This window comes from Akebia trifoliata, chromosome 5, assembly GCF_017979445.1.
Source record: "Akebia trifoliata isolate Shusen 1 chromosome 5, ASM1797944v1, whole genome shotgun sequence".
In the NCBI taxonomy this organism is placed as follows: domain Eukaryota; kingdom Viridiplantae; phylum Streptophyta; class Magnoliopsida; order Ranunculales; family Lardizabalaceae; genus Akebia; species Akebia trifoliata.
The window spans coordinates 30,007,864-30,026,626 of record NC_141379.1 but is presented as its reverse complement, the minus strand read 5'-3'; the positions used below and the strand labels follow the sequence as shown (position 1 = coordinate 30,026,626).

General features: G+C 33.8%; 1 protein-coding gene across 1 annotated transcript; it reads left to right on the top strand.

The window, feature by feature from the left end:
- The first annotated feature begins 1,890 nt into the window (after positions 1–1,890).
- LOC147402083 (serine/threonine protein phosphatase 2A regulatory subunit B''beta-like) lies at positions 1,891–17,233 on the top strand. Its single transcript, XM_086443591.1, has 13 exons — positions 1,891–2,547; positions 3,546–3,791; positions 3,921–4,026; positions 4,132–4,231; positions 8,117–8,222; positions 8,388–8,478; positions 12,532–12,673; positions 13,475–13,622; positions 13,743–13,852; positions 15,303–15,459; positions 15,564–15,689; positions 15,816–15,966; positions 16,686–17,233. Exons 1-12 carry the CDS (start codon positions 2,407–2,409, stop codon positions 15,954–15,956), a joined length of 1,614 nt encoding a protein of 537 aa, XP_086299717.1. The 5' UTR covers positions 1,891–2,406; the 3' UTR covers positions 15,957–15,966; positions 16,686–17,233.
- Positions 17,234–18,763: the final 1,530 nt, after the last annotated feature.

Sequence of the window (18,763 nt, the reverse complement as noted above, 5' to 3'; positions counted from 1 at the left end):
TCGATGTCAATTAGTCAATTTTGGACCATCATATATGGACTGGATTGTTTTTGGGTTCGATTTTGGTTAATTGTCTTAGGATCCGATGAGAGTCAACTCTCCTCTGGGTACAAGACTGCCCAAACATCAACTACGAGGTATGTAGAAGTAGGGGTGTTACGGGTTGGCTCCTATGAAAATTAGAATCATAATTTCAATTCAAGTTTCGATTCTTAGGAGTTGAATAGGAAAAAATATTTCAACATCATTATATAAAAAAATTCCTTCTAAAAAATAACATATTATTTGTAAATGTATCAACTTAATAATCATTTGTTCTACTAAAAAGATGATTTAATGACTTATTTTCAAAAATAAAAAATTATCTCCTTTATAAGAAATAAATTTAAGAAGAAACGACCCATTTTAAATTCCAGTATTTAGTTTATATGAAATTTGAAGAATTTTACATAATATATATTAATTTTAAAATATAAGAAGACCTTCAATCATGTATAATGTAAAAAATAAATCGTTTTTGAGTACTATTGATACCCATCGAATAGAATTTAGTAGTTCAGGTTCCTATCGGTCCAATTCCATATTAGATCTGGTTATAATCAGTTCCAATAAATAAGTGATTTGGAATCAGGATTTTAGGTTTCCATTTAGTTCCAGGTAAATGGGTACCTCAACTAAAATTAAAGTATAATGAGAATTGTAGTTTAATTTTAATTTTTTTTTACTTGAATGTCGATTACCTTCCCAATTTCAACTACAAATTAATACACCGTATCATATTTTATTTAAAAATAGTTTTCTATCTTATTACATACTCATTTTTATCATTAAAAAATAATTGTCTATCTTATTTGGTATTCAACGGGTATTAGGTATTGAGTCCAACTAGCCTTACTAAGCTCGTGAGGATTTCACTTTTAGTAACGATCCTTGGGCACACCTCATGGCACCTAAAAACGTGATTCGATGAGGACAAAATTCTAATTTTGAAAAAAAAAATATTAATTTTTCACCGTGAATTATAATTTTAAAATTTGGATTTAGGTAATAGATCGGTAGGTGTACATTTTAAAAACCTTGGATTAAGCCTAAGAGAAATTTTTTTAATTTTTTTATTTAAGTTTTTCGATGAAATCTATAGGGTTGTGGTATTGAATTGCTAATGTGGTAATCCATTTAAGTAAAATGACCCTTAACGAGACTTAAAATCTTTACTAAGGAAATTGTTTCTATTAGATATTTATATGATTAAGAATCAATGTTTTATTTATATTTTGATTCTAGGTGTCGACCAAGATTGTCACCCTGAGCTACAACCAGAGATTCTGATTGGTCGACCATCCCAATCCCTACTTGAATAATTAAAAATCCAAAACTAAATTCAATCTCATGAAAGTCAAGCCTATCTACGTTTTGTCCATGTGAACGTGATCATACATTACTACATATATCATACATAGATGGATAATTATAAAAGCATCCCATGAATTAATAAGGGCAACCCACACCATAATTGAATTATGTTGTCTTATATGGGTTAAATTTTTTGAAATAAATATATATAATAAGGAGATCGTCATACTTATAAAAAATCAATCAATTCTGAAATTTCTATTTTTATCAAAATTGATTTATAAAAAAAAAATGAATGATTTACAAATTTTGAAACAAAATAATTATTTCGATAGGATTAGAAGTTTCGGAATGAGCTGATTTTTAGCGAGGTTGATCGTAAAAGAGATCTTCCTCAACAAAAATATCTCATTTATATCTTTTAAACCATATAAGACAGTACAGTTCGACTTTGGTGTGGGTTTCCCTTATTAATTCTTGAGGTGCTTTTATTATTACCTCCAAAGGCATTTTCAGACTTTCAGTTCTTCTTCGATTGATATTTTCTTTTTTTTATCATTTCTCTCTCTCTCTCTCTCTCGCTCGTATTCTCTCTATCTTCTGTGTAAGGGTATCGATCTCTGGCAGAATACCTGTGACATCGCAACTGATTTCTGACAAAACTATACTCTCTATCTCCTGTGGTGTTCAAGTCGAGGATTTGGAGCTCAATTTTGATCTGTAAAGCCTCGAAGCAGAATCAAAAGAGGAAATTTCTTAATCTGTAAAGATCCAGATTTTTTTTCAAGTTCTAGAGCTGGAAATCTAGGGTTTTGTGGCTCACGTTCCTTGTTTTCTGGTTCTAAGATATGGTTGCTGAAATTCGAATGCCAGTGACGAAAATGGCGTAAATTGGCGGAGAAAAACGTTGAAACATCGCGCTTTTTTATTTTATATTTCGAATTAGAGACTTAGTTTATTGGTCTCGGTTTCAGGTTTGGAGGTATGAGAGGGTGCTGAGATCTAGGGTTTCTGTTAAGTTTTCGGTGTTTATGAGATATAAAATTGATTGTGATGGATACGGAGGATTTGGTGTCCCTTGACCCAGAATTGTTACAGCTTCCGGAGGTATCTCCATTGGCACTTAAATCAAACCCTTACATTGCTAAAGAGCTGTTCTCGCAGTGGCTTTCATTACGAGAATCCGGTCGATTGGTATTTTTTCGTTCCATCTTTTTATTTTATTAAGAATTTCCGTCTTGGATTTTGAATTACATTGGTTGGTGTCCATTGTGTGATTAGTTTACGTTGAGGAGGATTTTTCTGTGTAATGTTCTCATACAAATATTTTTTCCAAGATTTTGTATTAATTTAATGCATTTTTCCACTAGATTGAATCTGAATGAAGGTCAAAGTTACAAATATTCCTTGAAGACACCCTCTAAATGATATATATACATATATCAAGTTTTGAGAAGTACAGTTATTCCGACAAAACCACAAAGAAAAATGAATTTCGAATGGTAAAGAAAATTGAAGATGAGAAAGAAATCCACTATTCTCCTTCAAAAAATATAACTGAAAAGCGAGCCTTATATTACAAAGCCCTAACTACCCAACTGGGTTGGTTTATAACCCACAACAGAAAAAGGGTCACCACCGGGTTGCACACACTAGTCAGTTCTGCTGTGAATCAAATTCAAGACATACATCACAACAGTGGGTGGTGGAATCAAATTTAGTTATCTTTTTCAAGGTCATCATAAGAGTTTTAATGGAATGGACAACAACTTATCCAAAAAAAAGAAAAAGAAAAAGGAAAGACAACTAGATGATAGGGTTTGATTGAGATTGAGAATATATATATATATATATATATATATATATATATATATATATATATATATTTGTGGATAGTTTAGTGATACTTTTCACGCATTCTATTGCAAAATAATTGGTTAACTATTTTTTGTATTCAGAATTTATTTTTAATAAGAAATGATTTTTATGTTGGTAGAAATCTCCTAGCAACTACGGTTTTAACAACATGTGTACTAGAAACTATGTCCTTAAGTAGACCATCAACAAAATAAGATCAAAAGCTCAGAATTGACAAGTACCATTTGGTTTAGACTTGAAACATTTCTTTGAAATGGCTGAAATGTTTCTTCTCTTACAAGTGTTTGCATTTCACTGATTAATCATGCCTGCAGGTAAAATCGTTACTTGATGATGCAAAGGCAGGTGTTCCCTTGAACATCCTCGGGAGTTCCAGTAGTGCAAATGCTGCTACAAGCAATTCATTACCTTCCATGTTTCCTGCTGGAAGTGCTCCTCCCCTTTCACCAAGAAGTACGTCTAGTTCTCCACGTATTATGAAACGCCAAGGGGCTGGTCCTTCTTCTTTAGGTTCTCCGTTAAGATTAGTCAGTGAGCCAGTAAGAGAACTCATACCTCAGGTACAACTAATTCCTGCTAACTTGGGAGTAGCCTTTTTTTTTTTTTTTAAGCTTATGATCACAAGAATTTTTCTTATGATATAGTTTGGGTAGATGGATTTTGATAAAGCACTTTTGAAATGCTTGCAGTTCTACTTTCAAAATGGTCGTCCACCTCCTAATGAACTTAAAGAGCAATGTTTGACTAGAATTGATCAGCTTTTCTTTGGTCACTTGGATGGACTGCAAGTTCGTGGTGAGATACTTCAACTATCATGATTTTTTGTTTTTGTTTAAGCTTAGTATGTTATTTGTTCTTCTTGTCTGATAATTGGTAAATTTTTCTTCTTTTTAATTCCAGAATTCATATCAGTTACAAAGGAAATTTGCAAGCTTCCATCATTTTTTTCTAGCACTCTTTTCAGAAGGATTGATGTTGACGGTACTGGGATCGTGACAAGGTATGTAAGTTCTGTTTTCATTGAAAATCGATGGGACTATGAATGTAGTTTATTGGTTTTCTTTTTTTTCAACAGAATACATCTTCTTTCAGAATTTGTTCTTTTGTTACTTCCATTGCTCACCAAAGATATTTACTATTGGTTGCTTCTGCCAATCATGCCACTTTTGTTGATTAACATCATTACATGGTTTGCCTCGCTTAGATCTTTTAATTGATAATTTTACAAGGGTGTTCTTTGGGTCACTGTTATTAGGCGTAAGTTCAAACTTCACAATTATTAAATCAATAATTGAGGAAGTCATGAATTTTGTGTAGGCTTAGTGATTGGGATGGATTATGAAGATTCATCAATAAAGTATATTTACGTATATAAAAAAAAAAGATTATAAAAATTCGTGGAGAATTTGTAGAAGGGAGGGATGGCGAGAGGTTAGATTATGGGTAACTTAAACAGAAGAGATTAGGCTTTTTGGGAAGATGAATGGTGTGGTGTTGACTGTTGACAACTCTGGTGATTTTTGCTTTCATCTCTATTTGTTGGTTCCTATCAAGGGGTTGATATTGAGTCTTGTTTTGATATAATAATTAATAGTGGTAAGGTGCTGTGAAGTGTTTGGAGAAATTTGATGGAGCGAGAGATAATGTAATGTAGGAACATCCAACAGGCATCCACTTCATCTGATAGCTATATATACTGTCATCAGTGAGGTAGATTGAGTTCTCCTAATCGGATTACGCCTCCTATTGAAAGGAGAAGAGTTGCTCATTTCAAATGGCAGAAGAAGGAGATCTAGATTAGTTAAAAAAAAAAGAAAATATACTTTAATTATTTTCATTTTGATTCTTTATGTCATGGGTTGAGTTGTAAATATTAGATAGGGTTTGATTAGGGTTATTATAGATTGAAAGGGAGACTATAAATTACAGTGGTGTAATGCCTTTTGTTGCTGAATGATTTTGTGAAGTTTTGTAGTGTCTGAGTTTAATTTCATTGATTTTGTTTTGCCATTTGAGCTGAACCCTAAGGGTGGGGTCGTAGTGTGTTTCCCTTCTTAAACATTTTGTAGAGATCTATTATCCTTTGAACAGGGATGATTCTCGATCTTGGAAATCATTTTGGAAGAGAGATTTTATTTTGTTTTATTTTTTTCATTTGAGCGTTTTATGATATGGTCCAAGGAGAATCTTAACTATGGACCAATGCATGAGGAGGGGTGTTGAGTTCTCCTAATCAGATTATGCCTCCTATTGAAAGGAGATGAGTTGCTCATTTAAAATGTCAGAAGAAGGAGATCTAGATTAGTTAAAAAAAAGAAGAAAATATACTTTAATTACTTTCATTATGATTCTTTATGTCATGGGTTGAGTTGTAATTATTAGATAGGGTTTGATTAGGGTTATTATAGATTGAAAGGGAGACTGTAAATTACAGTGGTGTAATGCCTTTTTTGCTGATTGATTTTGTGAAGTTTTGTAGTGTTTGAGTTCAATTTCATTGATTTTGTTTTGCCATTTGAGCTGAACCCTAAGTGTGGGGTCGTAGTGTGTTTCCCTTCTTAAACATTTTGTAGAGATCTATTATCCTTTGAACAGGGATGATTCTCGATCTTGGAAATCGTTTTGGAAGAGAGATTTTATTTTGTCTTATTTTTTTTATTTGAGCGTTTTATGATATGGTCCAGGGAGAATCTTAACTATGGACCAATGCATGAGGAGGGGTGTTGTGGGTCTCAACATTTGCTCTTTGTTTACTGTGATGAATCGGCAAATCATGTTTTGATCCATTGCTTCATGGCTAATAGGATTTGGAAGCACTTTCTCTGGCTCATTAGGGTGGTGGGGTGCATGATTTGGTTGATTTTAAGCATGTTCAAGATGTGGAGTGCTTGGGGTATTCCTTTTGGCGACACAAAGAGAACCTTGTGGATTGTCATTCCCTTTGCAATTTGTTGGGGGATATGGTTAGAGCGCAACAAACGCACATTCAAAGGAACTTCTGACTCAGTTGATAATGTTGTAATGTCCATTTTGGGCTTGCTAATCTTTTGGTGCAAGGTTTTCAAGGAGTTTAGGGGAGTGTCCTTTGAAGACCTTGTTGTTAGATGGGATCAAGTTTGTAGAATTGAGTCTTCTTGAGTGTCCCCTTTGTATTGTTTCTTTTCGTCGGTCTTCTTGACCGCCTTAATGAAATGATAATTTTTACTGATAAAAAAAAGAGAGAGCTTTGATTGGGATTATTTTGTGAATCAGGTTCCATGGTTTTAAATCTCGTACGAGATCAAGACGACTTGTATGATTCATTTCAGTATCGTCCACCAACGAGACGGATTGACAAGTTGTCTCAAACCTGATTTGTTTCTCAAAAGTCAGTCTATTGTGCCATTGTTGAACGAGACGACTCGGTCTCATTCATGGACAAAACGAGACATCAAAACGAGTTTTAAAACCATGTCAGGTTCCCCTAGAGTGAAGGCATTTGCTTAGTTGATTACTTTTGTTAAAATGCTTAACATTGATAGCCTATCAATGGTAAGATGCCAATGACAAGTAGATGTATTGGTAAACTACATGCCTAACATGGAGTGCACACTTCTTTAAAGTGGGGTGCCCTTCTAACTTCCATAACATTAGCAACCTCAGATGGTGATAAATTATGGAAAGTCGATTGAGATTGTTTGTTCATTCATTGAGGAGAAAAAAAGTGGGTTTGATCATGTATAATGATGGCTGATTAAAGCCCCCGTTTGAGGAAATGTGCAAGTTGAAGGTTCTAAAAGACCGACAAGAAAACCAGAAAGAATGTGGAATGTGGCAATGATAGTGGATATGAACCCCCCTTGAATTTACTGAAGAAATGGCTTTAGACAGAATTGAACGAGGAATAGGATTCACTCAACCAACTCCAAATTTTTTGGGTAAGGCTTTGATTAGGATTAGCAGCTGTAATATACAGGTGGATTTGCATGATTCACCCCTTGTAGAAACGCAAAGCACTCCATTTATGTTTATTCCCTCATAGAGGCTGTTCATTCCCATAATTCCTTTTATTCCTTTGTACTCTTTCATGGCTGGTTAGCTTTAGGACTTGGACAATTGAAAGTTTTGTTGCTGGAGATCATTTAACTGGTTTAAAGTATTGGTATTGTTTTGCATATTGATCAGCTGAATTTAGTACTATATATGGAAAGCATATGAAGCAATATGAATATTATTATATAAATTATGTTTATTGAGTAGATAAGCTAAAATACGATGTTTAGGTAGATAGTACTACCTTTGTGACATATACATAGAATAACTTATTTATCTATTAAAGTAATTTTCCAATGCCACTGATGCATGGTCCTATTGGTCATAGTAGCAAGATGTGATTAGACTCCTCTCACAAGACACTGCAACTCATTGATTTTGGTTCTATAGTTTGAAAGAAGTTTTTCTTTTATTTTATTTTAATATTGGATAAGAGTGTATGCATTTGTCTAAATTCGGACTGTATAGTTTGAAAGAAGATCGATTCAGAGAAAACACTTGGAAGTTTTATTGTATTTGTAGCCATTTACTTCATTATTTTACATTTTTAATTCTGATGATCTTTTAGTTTTTTATTTGTTGTAGTTTGTGCATTTTGTTAATGTTCTTTGCCACTTTTTATACTTGTCCGCTACTTTAACAAATGATCAATTGAGAAGTTTCCTATCTCTGAAATTATTTTCATATGCTTAGAATTGTTGTCATTACTTCTCAATGAGAATTATTTAGCTCTTGTTTCTTTTCTTTTTTATGTCATAGAACTTATCTTCTTTTGTCTTGTCGACAATTGATTGTTCCGAGCATAACTTTATGCTACTGATTATGCTCTGTTTGCCTTCTAATTCATTTGAAGGAATGCATTCGTTGACTATTGGATCGATAGCAACATGTTGACATTGGATATAGCAACCCAAATATTTACAATTTTAAAGCAACCCAATCACAAATACCTTACTCAGGTTTGTCTTTGTCTTCTCCAGAAGCTATGATGCCTGTTCTTCCAACATTCTTTTGTACATAAGATCACTGTTCAAATGAGCTGTCATGCAAAAACTGATTATAGGTCTTTTGCTTGGTTATTTACTTTTCTTTTTTGTTATTTAATCTGTTCAACTTGAATACAGGATGACTTTAAACCTGTTCTTCGAGAACTTTTGGCAACTCATCCGGGGTTGGAATTTTTACAGAGTACACCTGAATTTCAAGAAAGATATGGTATGTTCATTATCAGTGGAACATTTGCTATGAGATACTGGCAGCTAGATGAAATTTCATGCTAATATAATACCATTAGATTCTGTATTCAGAATTAGAAGTGTACTTCATGCTGCTAATTCTAATTGAACCAAAAAAAAAGGGAAAAGAAAAAGAAAACAGCAATCTGCATGTGCAAGCCTGCTTATACGAATGTTGACATATTTCTCATGGATGTAGAGAAGGGGTTATCTTGTACTTCTTTGACATATTGATAAAATATATATGACAGTTGTAATGCTCAACTTTAATTGGTTCATAAAAGTTACATGCCCAAATGAAAGAAGCACTAAATGTTTTTCTACATAAGATGAAAATCATTAAAGTTTATCCATTGATGTGGAAATAAAATCTTCAAATGCCTATCAGAGTTTGCTTGTGGTATGTCTTAATCATTATCTGCTCTTATAAATGGGATTCAAAATCTTCTGCTTCAGGAAGAATTTGGGAAGGCTGTTGTAGGATAACTTCTAATGTGATGTTGCTTGCAATATGCTTCTGATCTGATGCTTTTGCATAAGCTTTGATGCACGAAGCCTAATAATATTTTCTCACTCTAATGTCTCAAGCCAGATCTGCCTAGCTAAGAATGCATGTTGGTGGGAATATTGCAATCACGTTTGGGAACTTGCTAATTTTATTGGATCATGATAGAGGAACTTAGGGCCACCTTTCAAATATGTTGTTCTTTGCACCATAGACCTTGGATAATGTTATGAAGAGAGGGGTTATTACGGTCAACTATTGTGGGTTATGCAAGGAGGATGGGGAGTCCGTAGACCATTTACTCATTCATTGCAAGGTGGCTTCGGAGATTTGGTACTACTTTCTAAGGTTGTTCGGGGTTGGTGTGCTCTGGGTTCTTTCCAGATTTTAGTGGAGGACTGGCTTGCCATAGGGTTGGGTTTTTTGGCATTCAAGAGGAAGCATTGGAGCATTACTCCCTTGCAATTTGCTGGGAAATTTGGAAGGAAAGGGAACCTTTGGTCCTTTGAGGGAAAGGAATCCTCGGTCCCTAAAATAATTTTTTCTATCTTGGGGTATATCTTTTTGTGGAGTAAAATCTTTGTAGAGTCTAAGGGGGTTTTCTTTGAAGATTTCATAGCCAAGTCAGATTGGGTGTGTAGCATCGATCAATAGGTAGTTGGCAGTTTATTAGTGGTTTTGCTTCTTTGTTTGCTTTCCTTTGTTTCCTCCCTTGTACTTTGCTTCACAGTCTTCTCGACCATGCTACTTATAAAGATCTTTGATTTATCAATATATATATATATATATATATATATAGAAATTATATTGCGTGCTTTTCCTTCAGTAGGAGTTTCATGGAATGTTTGGGCCGGGGAATCTTGATAGAAGAATGATTGTTAGGAACCTTATCCGGATGTGGAAACCCAATTGTATTATCCAGCAAGAAACTAACTTGTAATCAATGGAGGACTTAATTTTAAAGAAATACAGTGCATAAATAATGGGAGTTGGGTGGTTCTGCCACCTATGGTAAAAGTTTTAGATCATTTCCTGGGGCTTTCACTGTTTCCATTTTGTGCACACTATCAAAGAGCAATTCAATTGGGTTCTCGCACGGATTCATGTCCAACTAATAGGCTTATGTGAAACCAATTTTGGGAAAAAGTTCAAAATATGCAAGTTTTGTGGGACCTTCCTTGGTGCTTGGGAGCATAGTGACTGACAAAAATGATTTTTTTAACAAGTCGTGATTAATTTGCGATTGTTGCAGTTGGCGCTTTGATCCCAACTTATTTGTGAACTTTTGAAGAATACATTTTTACATGAGAGATTCTATTGCCACACCAACTTTTTCTAACACCACTCCAATTCATATGTAAATCACCTAAGAATTAGCACACATCTTGGTGTGGCATTAGCAAAACTTGGTGTGGCAATAGGAGCTCTCTTTGATATTATGTTAAATATGAAATTTCATTTAATGTGAAAAATAAATTTTTATATTATGAAAATTTGTAATTTTGTTTAATATTTGGAATATACATTTTTTATGCTTTTCATAATTAATAATATATATATTTATTTTTCCATATTTTTTCCCAAATTTTCTGATTTTCCTTGGTTTTTTTTTTTCCGGAAATTTTCCCCAGTAAGGGGCCACCTTGGCCTTCTCTCTCTCTCCCTTTTCTCATTAAATAAATTTATATTTCGTCACTTTTTTTTTTGATTAGTGTAAATTTTCATTAATTGATCTTATTTTTTATTTATTTTGATAAGTGTAAAATTTCATTAATTGATCTTATTATTATTATTATTATTATTATTTATAAGTATAAAATAAGAACAATTATGAGAAGCATTTGAGTTTTCTGGAATTTTTTAGTCACAACAAGTTGATGATTTTACTGATAATGGAAGCACATTGCTCTTGGTTTAACAATTAGGCGATCGCTAGCATAGTCACCTAAGTCTACTTATTGAAAAAGTCACGATTAAATCGTGACTTTTTTCCTTCATTGATTTAATCACAAATTTTTTAATAATAGGTGATTTTTATGAACTTCACGATTAAATCACAAATAATGCTTAAAATAATGTGCATGCAAATGAGAATGACATTGATTTGATGTTTTTGATGAATCCTAATTTGGACACATGATTGTGGTCTATTTTATATTTTGAATAGTATAAACCTTGAATATGTTGTGAATCTGTGGTTACTTATTGTGGATGGATGCAGAAATGATATTAACGTGGGAATTCTTGATTTATCATTCTAGTTTAATATGGAACTTGATGGATTAATATGAAAACACCCGCTAGTAGGAACGATTACACAGCCCTAACGTAGCTTGATTTTTTCCTGAATTTTTTCTGATGTTTCCCAATTTTACCGAATTTTCCCCTTGCTGACTTATTCCCGAACCCCAACTTGGTGACTATGATCGCTAGGATGTGCAGGCTTGATATAGGGATTAAGACGCTTCTGTCGGATCGATTGCTGAATCCCTATTGGGTTCGGGCTTGAATGAACATGTTAAATGTTTGCACATCCCTTCCTGCTTCTGAAACTACTGAAACTTGACAGATCCATTCTTCTTACCCATGTGGTCTATGTATGTAGGGTCAAAGCACATAGCCGTACTGCTAGGTAGGCAGTGCTGGAACCCACACAGATATCTGCATATTCTTTATCTGCTGCTTCTTTATTTCCAATAATTTGGAACCTCATTATTGAGATGTAGCTCAAGTATCTTTGTCTAGGCAGACCTTGGATCATTCCCCCTTGATGTCTCTGGAAATGATCAAAGTAAATTTTAAGCCATGTGATCAATTTATCGTTTGAGGTTTTTTTTTTTTTGTTGACCGAGGATGTGATAATTGCCTGCCAATGGGGGGAATTTTCTAAATAATTGAAATAACGGACTGATGATGACTGTGGTGATAAATATGCATGTGTATGGTTGTGTGCATTTATTTATTTTTCTTACTAGCTTTGGTGAAATATTTCAATTTTCGCAAGATGTTCATGTCTCTCTCTAGATATTCCTGGATCATTGATCTGGAAGAAACCCTTCTTAATATGTGAGATTGATGGCAGATGAGTGTTCTGTGTTCCTTAGGAATTATTGCTAATTATCTCACTGGAAAAGTTCATTATTTTTGTATTTTCAACTACACATTTATCTTGCCATGTTTCCCAACTTCTGGATAGGTTAGTGACTCAAAATCTTTTTTCAGCTCTTTTGTAAGATACAGAAACTGTACTATAGTTGTTGGTGCTTTCTTCAGATTTATGTTATGAAATGCAATATAACACTATTATGTATGCGTGTACTTCCATCATCAATTTTCCCATTGAACAATGGATATTCTGTATATATATAGTGCCTAAGACTTCTTCATTGCTGCTTGTACACGTATTCTTGTTACAAGGTTGTCTTATTATTTAGCTTAGTAATGTAGTCATCCTTCCCAGTACTATTAATCATGCAATTTGTGCTATCACTGATACATTATAAATTGAACTTCTGTTCGATGGACCAGCGGAAACTGTCATATACAGAATATTTTACTATGTAAATAGATCAGGAAATGGTCGGCTTACCCTGAGGGAGCTGAAACGTGGGAACCTAATTGCCGCAATGCTACATGCAGATGAGGAAGAAGACATTAACAAAGTCTTAAGGTAGGTTTACTGGCTAAGAACTATGTAAATTAGGTCTTAGAAAGTGGTCACATTATGTAGTGCATGAGGCATGTAACTTTTCGGTTTTCTTTTTGTGTGTTTAATACCAACTAGTTTTCTGTTATACCAAGTGCTCCTTAGAGTTAGTTTGACTGGACTGAGACTTAGCTATTTTTGGTACTAATTCTCACAAATAGAGGTCTTTTTTACATTCTACTTGCAATTAGATCATATAGCCTGACTATTAGCTCCTCATAGCAGGAAAATATTAATATTGCAAGGTAATTCATTTCTCTTTTCTGTGGCTCCGTGCGCGCACCGGGGGGAGAAGGAAGGAGGGGGGGGGGGGGGTGTTGTCCTAGAAAATTGCTTTTTTTTTTTTTTTTTTTCAAATTATATTTAAAGAAGCAAATGGAAACTAATATCCATAGCAGAAGGAATCGCTTGTCAATTGATTTTAAAATCCCTTGAAGTGCCAACTTAGCTACTTATCGAAAAAAAGAAGAAAAAGAAGTGCCAACTTAGCTGAGTTGTTAAGATGCATGGTGTGTTGTTCCCCATGTCCTAGGTTCAAACTCCCTTGGACCCAACCTTCACTTTTCTAGCCTCTAACTCTTAACCTACCAAAAAAAAAAATTGGTTCTTAAATCTTTAATGCAGTGAAAAGTGTGGCTTAAATGTAACGCACCTATTATATGTTATTATGTCTTACTGATGCAACCACCCTTGGAGAATAGTGCCTGCTGTAATATTTTGTGAAAGTGAATTGATTATATTTTTATATTCTTTGTTTCTACACAGATACTTCTCATATGAACACTTCTATGTGATATACTGCAAGTTTTGGGAGCTGGATACAGATCATGATTTCCTGATTGATAAAGAGAACCTTATCAGATATGGCAACCATTCTCTTACCTATAGGATTGTGGATAGAATTTTTTCACAGGTTTGTGATTATCATGCACTGTTCTTGCTTTTCAATCTAGATCACCTTCTTCTTTGCGGTTAAAGAAAAATCTTTGATACTTATTTTTTCCCTTATCGTATGTACTTTAATCTATTCCAGATTCCTAGAAAGTTTACTAGCAAGGTTGAAGGGAAGATGGGATATGAAGACTTTGTTTACTTCATGCTTTCAGAGGAGGATAAATCATCTGAGCCTAGTCTTGAATATTGGTATTTTGCATCCCTGGTTTTGTGAATTTAAGATAGTTGATTTGATGAAATGAAATCTTTGGGAATGGCCTTGATGATGATTTTTTGAAAACAAGGCTATGGCAGAAAATTTCATGCATTAAAGGCCATTAAACTTTTTCTGATATTGTTGTTCTCATGATTCAACTCTTGCTATGCTCATTTTGAATTTCATTGGTTGATGAATGTAAAATTCTTATTTTTATATTGCATCTGGTTCTCAGAAAATATTGGTAAGATACATTATGTGAACATGATACTGAAGAACAAATTTAAATCCATTCTTAACCTTTTACCCCCTTCTGTGAGAAGTAATTTCTGAGTGGGAATAGTGGCCTTGTTTAAGGCTCAGTTTGTTATAATCAGAATGGGACTATCTCTAACTGCTAGTGGAATCACTAATGTTTGCAAAAACCTATTTGTAGGAATAGCTTGAAGAACATCACTTCTTAAAGTTTTTCTTTGTTCCTCTCTAATGGTAAGCTGAAAGAAGGTTTTGCATGTAATTCACTTGAATGTTTGCTCATCTATTTTTTGTTGTTCCAAGATTTAAAATCTTGTTTCGATGCAATGCTTTGGTCAAGAGAAAATCAAAATGGTCTCTGCCAAAACATTGAATGTATCAGGGTCAAGTGTTTCGTTGTCTTCTTAATAAAGTTTCATTTTGTCAAAAAAAAAGTTCAATTCTACTAATGACTGAATGATGTGTAATATACAAATCCTTTCTAAGAGCAATTTATCAATTTTTTTATATTATAATTTATTCTTTAAAAAAGTAACGAGCAATCTATTAATTTTGTTATTTTATATTTTTTATAAACATTTTGATATTTTTTTTCTTCAAAAATAATATTTCTATCGATTTCTTTTACTGTTTATCAACATATTTTTACCGAAATTATGCATTTTCTTTCCTGAAATTTGATTTTTTTTAATGTCAAAACTTGTTGTTCAACCATGTATTTTGTGATATTAATACTAACTTCCATTGAAATATATATAAAAAGAAAACTTATGTTAAATTTCGTATCGAGCCATTTCTTCAAACATGAAGGCTTGAAGCTAGGAGTTCAAATGAACATTATATATAAAATTAATATTGATAAGTAGAAAATTTAGGGTAGTCACCACATGTTTACAAATGTCAAGTTTTTAATCCACATAATTGAGATTTTTACACTCCATCCTATTTTGTATTATCATTTTTTGCTGTCTAATTTGTGTATTTTGTGTTTATTTTTCATTTCCTACACTTTCAATGAAAATATCCAAAATATTTCCATCATTTCTACAACACTAAAATCAAATCTATAAAAATGTGGAAACACATGCGGATTGTTTCGAAAACCACGTTTTCTCTTTATTAAATTTCAAGTCAGTCTGTTATATTATTGGTTGTGCATCATTCATTTCATCAAAGTGTATTTTTCAGGTTCAAGTGTATAGATTTGGATGGCAACGGATTGCTTACAACCAATGAAATGCAGTTTTTTTATGAGGAGCAGTTGCATCGCATGGAATGCATGGCACAAGAACCCGTGCTCTTTGAGGATATTTTATGCCAGATGGTTGACATGATTGGACCATTGGTCATACTCATACCTTGCCATTTGGTTGTCTTGTTGATTTTTCTTTCTTTTTATATTATATGGATATGATTTCTCTATCTGTGATGCTTCAAATTTTCTTGCAGAGGGATTGCTATTTTACACTACGTGACTTGAAAGGATGCAAACTTTCAGGAAATGTTTTCAATATCCTTTTCAATCTTAATAAGTTCATGGCTTTTGAAACACGTGATCCATTTCTTATTCGTCAGGTATGTAAAGAAGTCTGTCTACCTTTGTTCTAATTGGCCAGTCTGATCTACCCTCAATAGTTGGGGAGTGGATTACTTCTATGACAGTGTTACTGACATCCTCATTGGTGCTGCTGTTGCAAGCAGGAACGTGAGGACCCAACTTTGACAGAATGGGATCGTTTTGCACATAGAGAATATATTAGGCTTTCGATGGAAGAAGATGGCGAAGATGCCTCCAATGGAAGTGGAGAAGTTTGGGATGAATCCCTTGAGGCCCCCTTTTGAATTCAACAAGGTAATTGGGGATTTGTCATTTCTATCTTTATTTTTACCGGGGCTGCATTCCTGCTTTTACAAACCAAATCCCACCTAACAACAAAATCCTCAAAGAAAGTCCCTTTACACTTTGTAAACTTTTCCTCAAAAAAACAATAACCCCAAAATGGACAACAGGAGATCTTGAATTGAAAGCTCCTTACCCTCAAAAGTGTGCCTATTCCTCTCCTTCTGTTTATCTATTCTTGTGGTTGGTTATTGCATTACCAAAAAGACTAGAACCTTAGCAACCCAGGTGCAATTATGTGTGTCAACTTTTAACTATGACATGTATTAGAGTGTCAAAGTTTGATGATCAGCAATGAATTGGGGACTAAAAACAGAAAAGTAGATAAATGCATGATTCTTCAATTGTTCCAAAGTAGATGAATCTACCACTTTAGATTGTTATTGCCTGTCAGAAATAAGTAGAATGCATGATTCTTTTTTTATTTTATTTTTAATGAACTCTTCACACCTCTCGCCAAAAAGGGCAGGTGTCTATGTAGAATTAACTTGTCTTGGTTTGGATTTTCTGAGAAGAATCAACCAAGTTGATGTTAACTTTTCAGATTTTCTGAAGTTCAAGTCTTATTCCTTGATGAATTCTTTAAACAGAGAAAATAATATAGAAGTGATTCTCTTCAGATTATGTAATATGTGGTTCAGGTATTCCATTTCCTTTCTCATCATTTGCAGGTTCACACAAAGCTCTGGATGCTCACTGGAACATTGGGCATTGAATGAAGTAACAATCGACGTAAGGGAAAAACACTCTTTAAAGTTATCAGCGATGCTTGGCTATATCAGTAATGGAGAGCTTGGCCATGCGAGTTGTCTCAGAAATTCTGCTCCTTTTGCAAGTGAGTGGCACACGGAGTGCATTGGTGAAAGTCTTTAGTTGCAAATACCGGAATGGCTACTTGGGTGAGGAGGCACAATTGCTGACTAGTGATTAACATCCGGGTAAGAGAGTTTCGAGATACTGTTAGTCATTTTTTGGGTAAGGAATTGTTTCCATGTCTGGTCGCTTCTTCTTTCCTCTGTCATCTGTGGTTGGAGTGGAAGTAGGAAGAGGCGTATTGGTCATTTAAGTTTTACAGGACATGATTTTCTGTTCGATGTGTATGTTTTGGCTTTTATCTGTTGCTTTGTCTGCATAGTTTACATATTAATTTTCTTTATTGGATTTTTTTTTTCAAGGAAACGTTGTATTTTGTTCATCTTAACTAGAAATGGTGTATGTATCTTGCTGTTGTCTGATAAAATGGGTCTGAAGTAGAGAACTGTTTCAGTAGCTGCCCTAACCCAGAAACATGGGTCGAAATCAAGGTTTTAATTCTCATTTTGAATCATTGTTTCTTTCAGGAAAAGAATACAAGATGTTTGTTTTGGATCATAATATTCCAAATTCAATGCTCTCTGGCATGAAGCTTTGAAGCTTTGTTGAAATGTTCAAAATTGATTGAAACAGAAGTTTCAACCTACTGCAACTAGAGACATTATCAATAAAATCTTCATTTGTGTGCTCCATCAGACATTTTATAGGTTTAGAAGTTTGGGTTTCATATACCTCAACTCCCTTTGTAACGAGGTTGAAGTAGATCAACTTATTGGACGATTTCTTGAGAACAAAATTCTGGAAGAAATGAAGTGTTTAAAGGGTCAGGATCCCTTGACTCGTGGAAAAACACATGATCCCAACTGTTTAAGCACAAAATCCAATGGTTGAGATTTATTCTAGGGGTAAGTTCTCAAGCGACGTGCTTCTTCGTTACTTAATGCAATGGACTCTGACCTTTGTATATAAACATGGGTTTTGTTGACGTGCTCACCTAAGGGCATACATTGACAAGAACCACCCCAACTTTTACTTATGCTCATCCATTGACTGATTTTATATTTTATTTTCAATTTTAATTAGGTGTAATAAATAAGAAGTTGGGGTGCCAATAGCACCTACTTGTGATTATGCTTTTACATCGCTCTCACACTCATTTGCTATTAGATAATTCATTCTCAAATTCCAATGTACATCATTGTAAAAAAAATATCACACCAAGAAAATTAAAAGCCTAGAATATAATTTAATTTATTGTAAATAAATCTATCTACTTTACTAAATAATACAATTATTTGAGATTAAATCTTTATCGAATTTTTAATGACATCGCTTAGGACCTTAGTGAGGCTATAATGAGACTTATAAAGTTCTAAACACCCATTCAAAGGCTTGAATCACGAAACCTTTGGGTTTGTCCATCTCAAGTATGATTAAGTTGTACATCTAGGTTTTATAGTCATAACAATCTTTTTTTTTTTGATAAGTATAATATATTTCAAAGAGAAAAAGCGGAATACATAAAGAGTTATCTCGTTCCATCTAAAGAACAAGAGAAAGCAGAAAACACAAGGAGGTCGAGGAAGTCTCACAAAGAACAATAAAGAAGAAGAGCAAATAACATCAATGATTACATAAAGAGTTCCATCTAAAAATAAATTCATAAAACGAAGTCCCTACGAACTCTATATTTTGTTTAGACCATAGGTATAAGAAGCCCAAGATCTCCAAAAAATCTACATAAGAGTTTCTAATCTTGCCATTGAACACCTTGTGATTTCTCTCGTTCCAAATCCCCTAAGCAATAGCCGAAGGTAGTATAGCCCACAGGTAACGTTTTCTGGTGTGAAAGACATTACTGGTCTACTCTTCCAATAATGAGAAAAACTTACGAGGAAATACCCAAGTCATACGGAATAAACCAAGGAAACTTGAC

Excerpts from the sequence above, each read along its gene's own strand:
- LOC147402083 (XM_086443591.1), top strand. The coding sequence starts at position 2,407 with ATGGATACGGAGGATTTGGTGTCCCTTGACCCAGAATTGTTACAGCTT. Across the intron at positions 3,792-3,920 it reads TAAGAGAACTCATACCTCAG|TTCTACTTTCAAAATGGTCG; the intron begins GTACAACTAATT and ends AAATGCTTGCAG. Across the intron at positions 4,027-4,131 it reads GGATGGACTGCAAGTTCGTG|AATTCATATCAGTTACAAAG; the intron begins GTGAGATACTTC and ends TTTTAATTCCAG.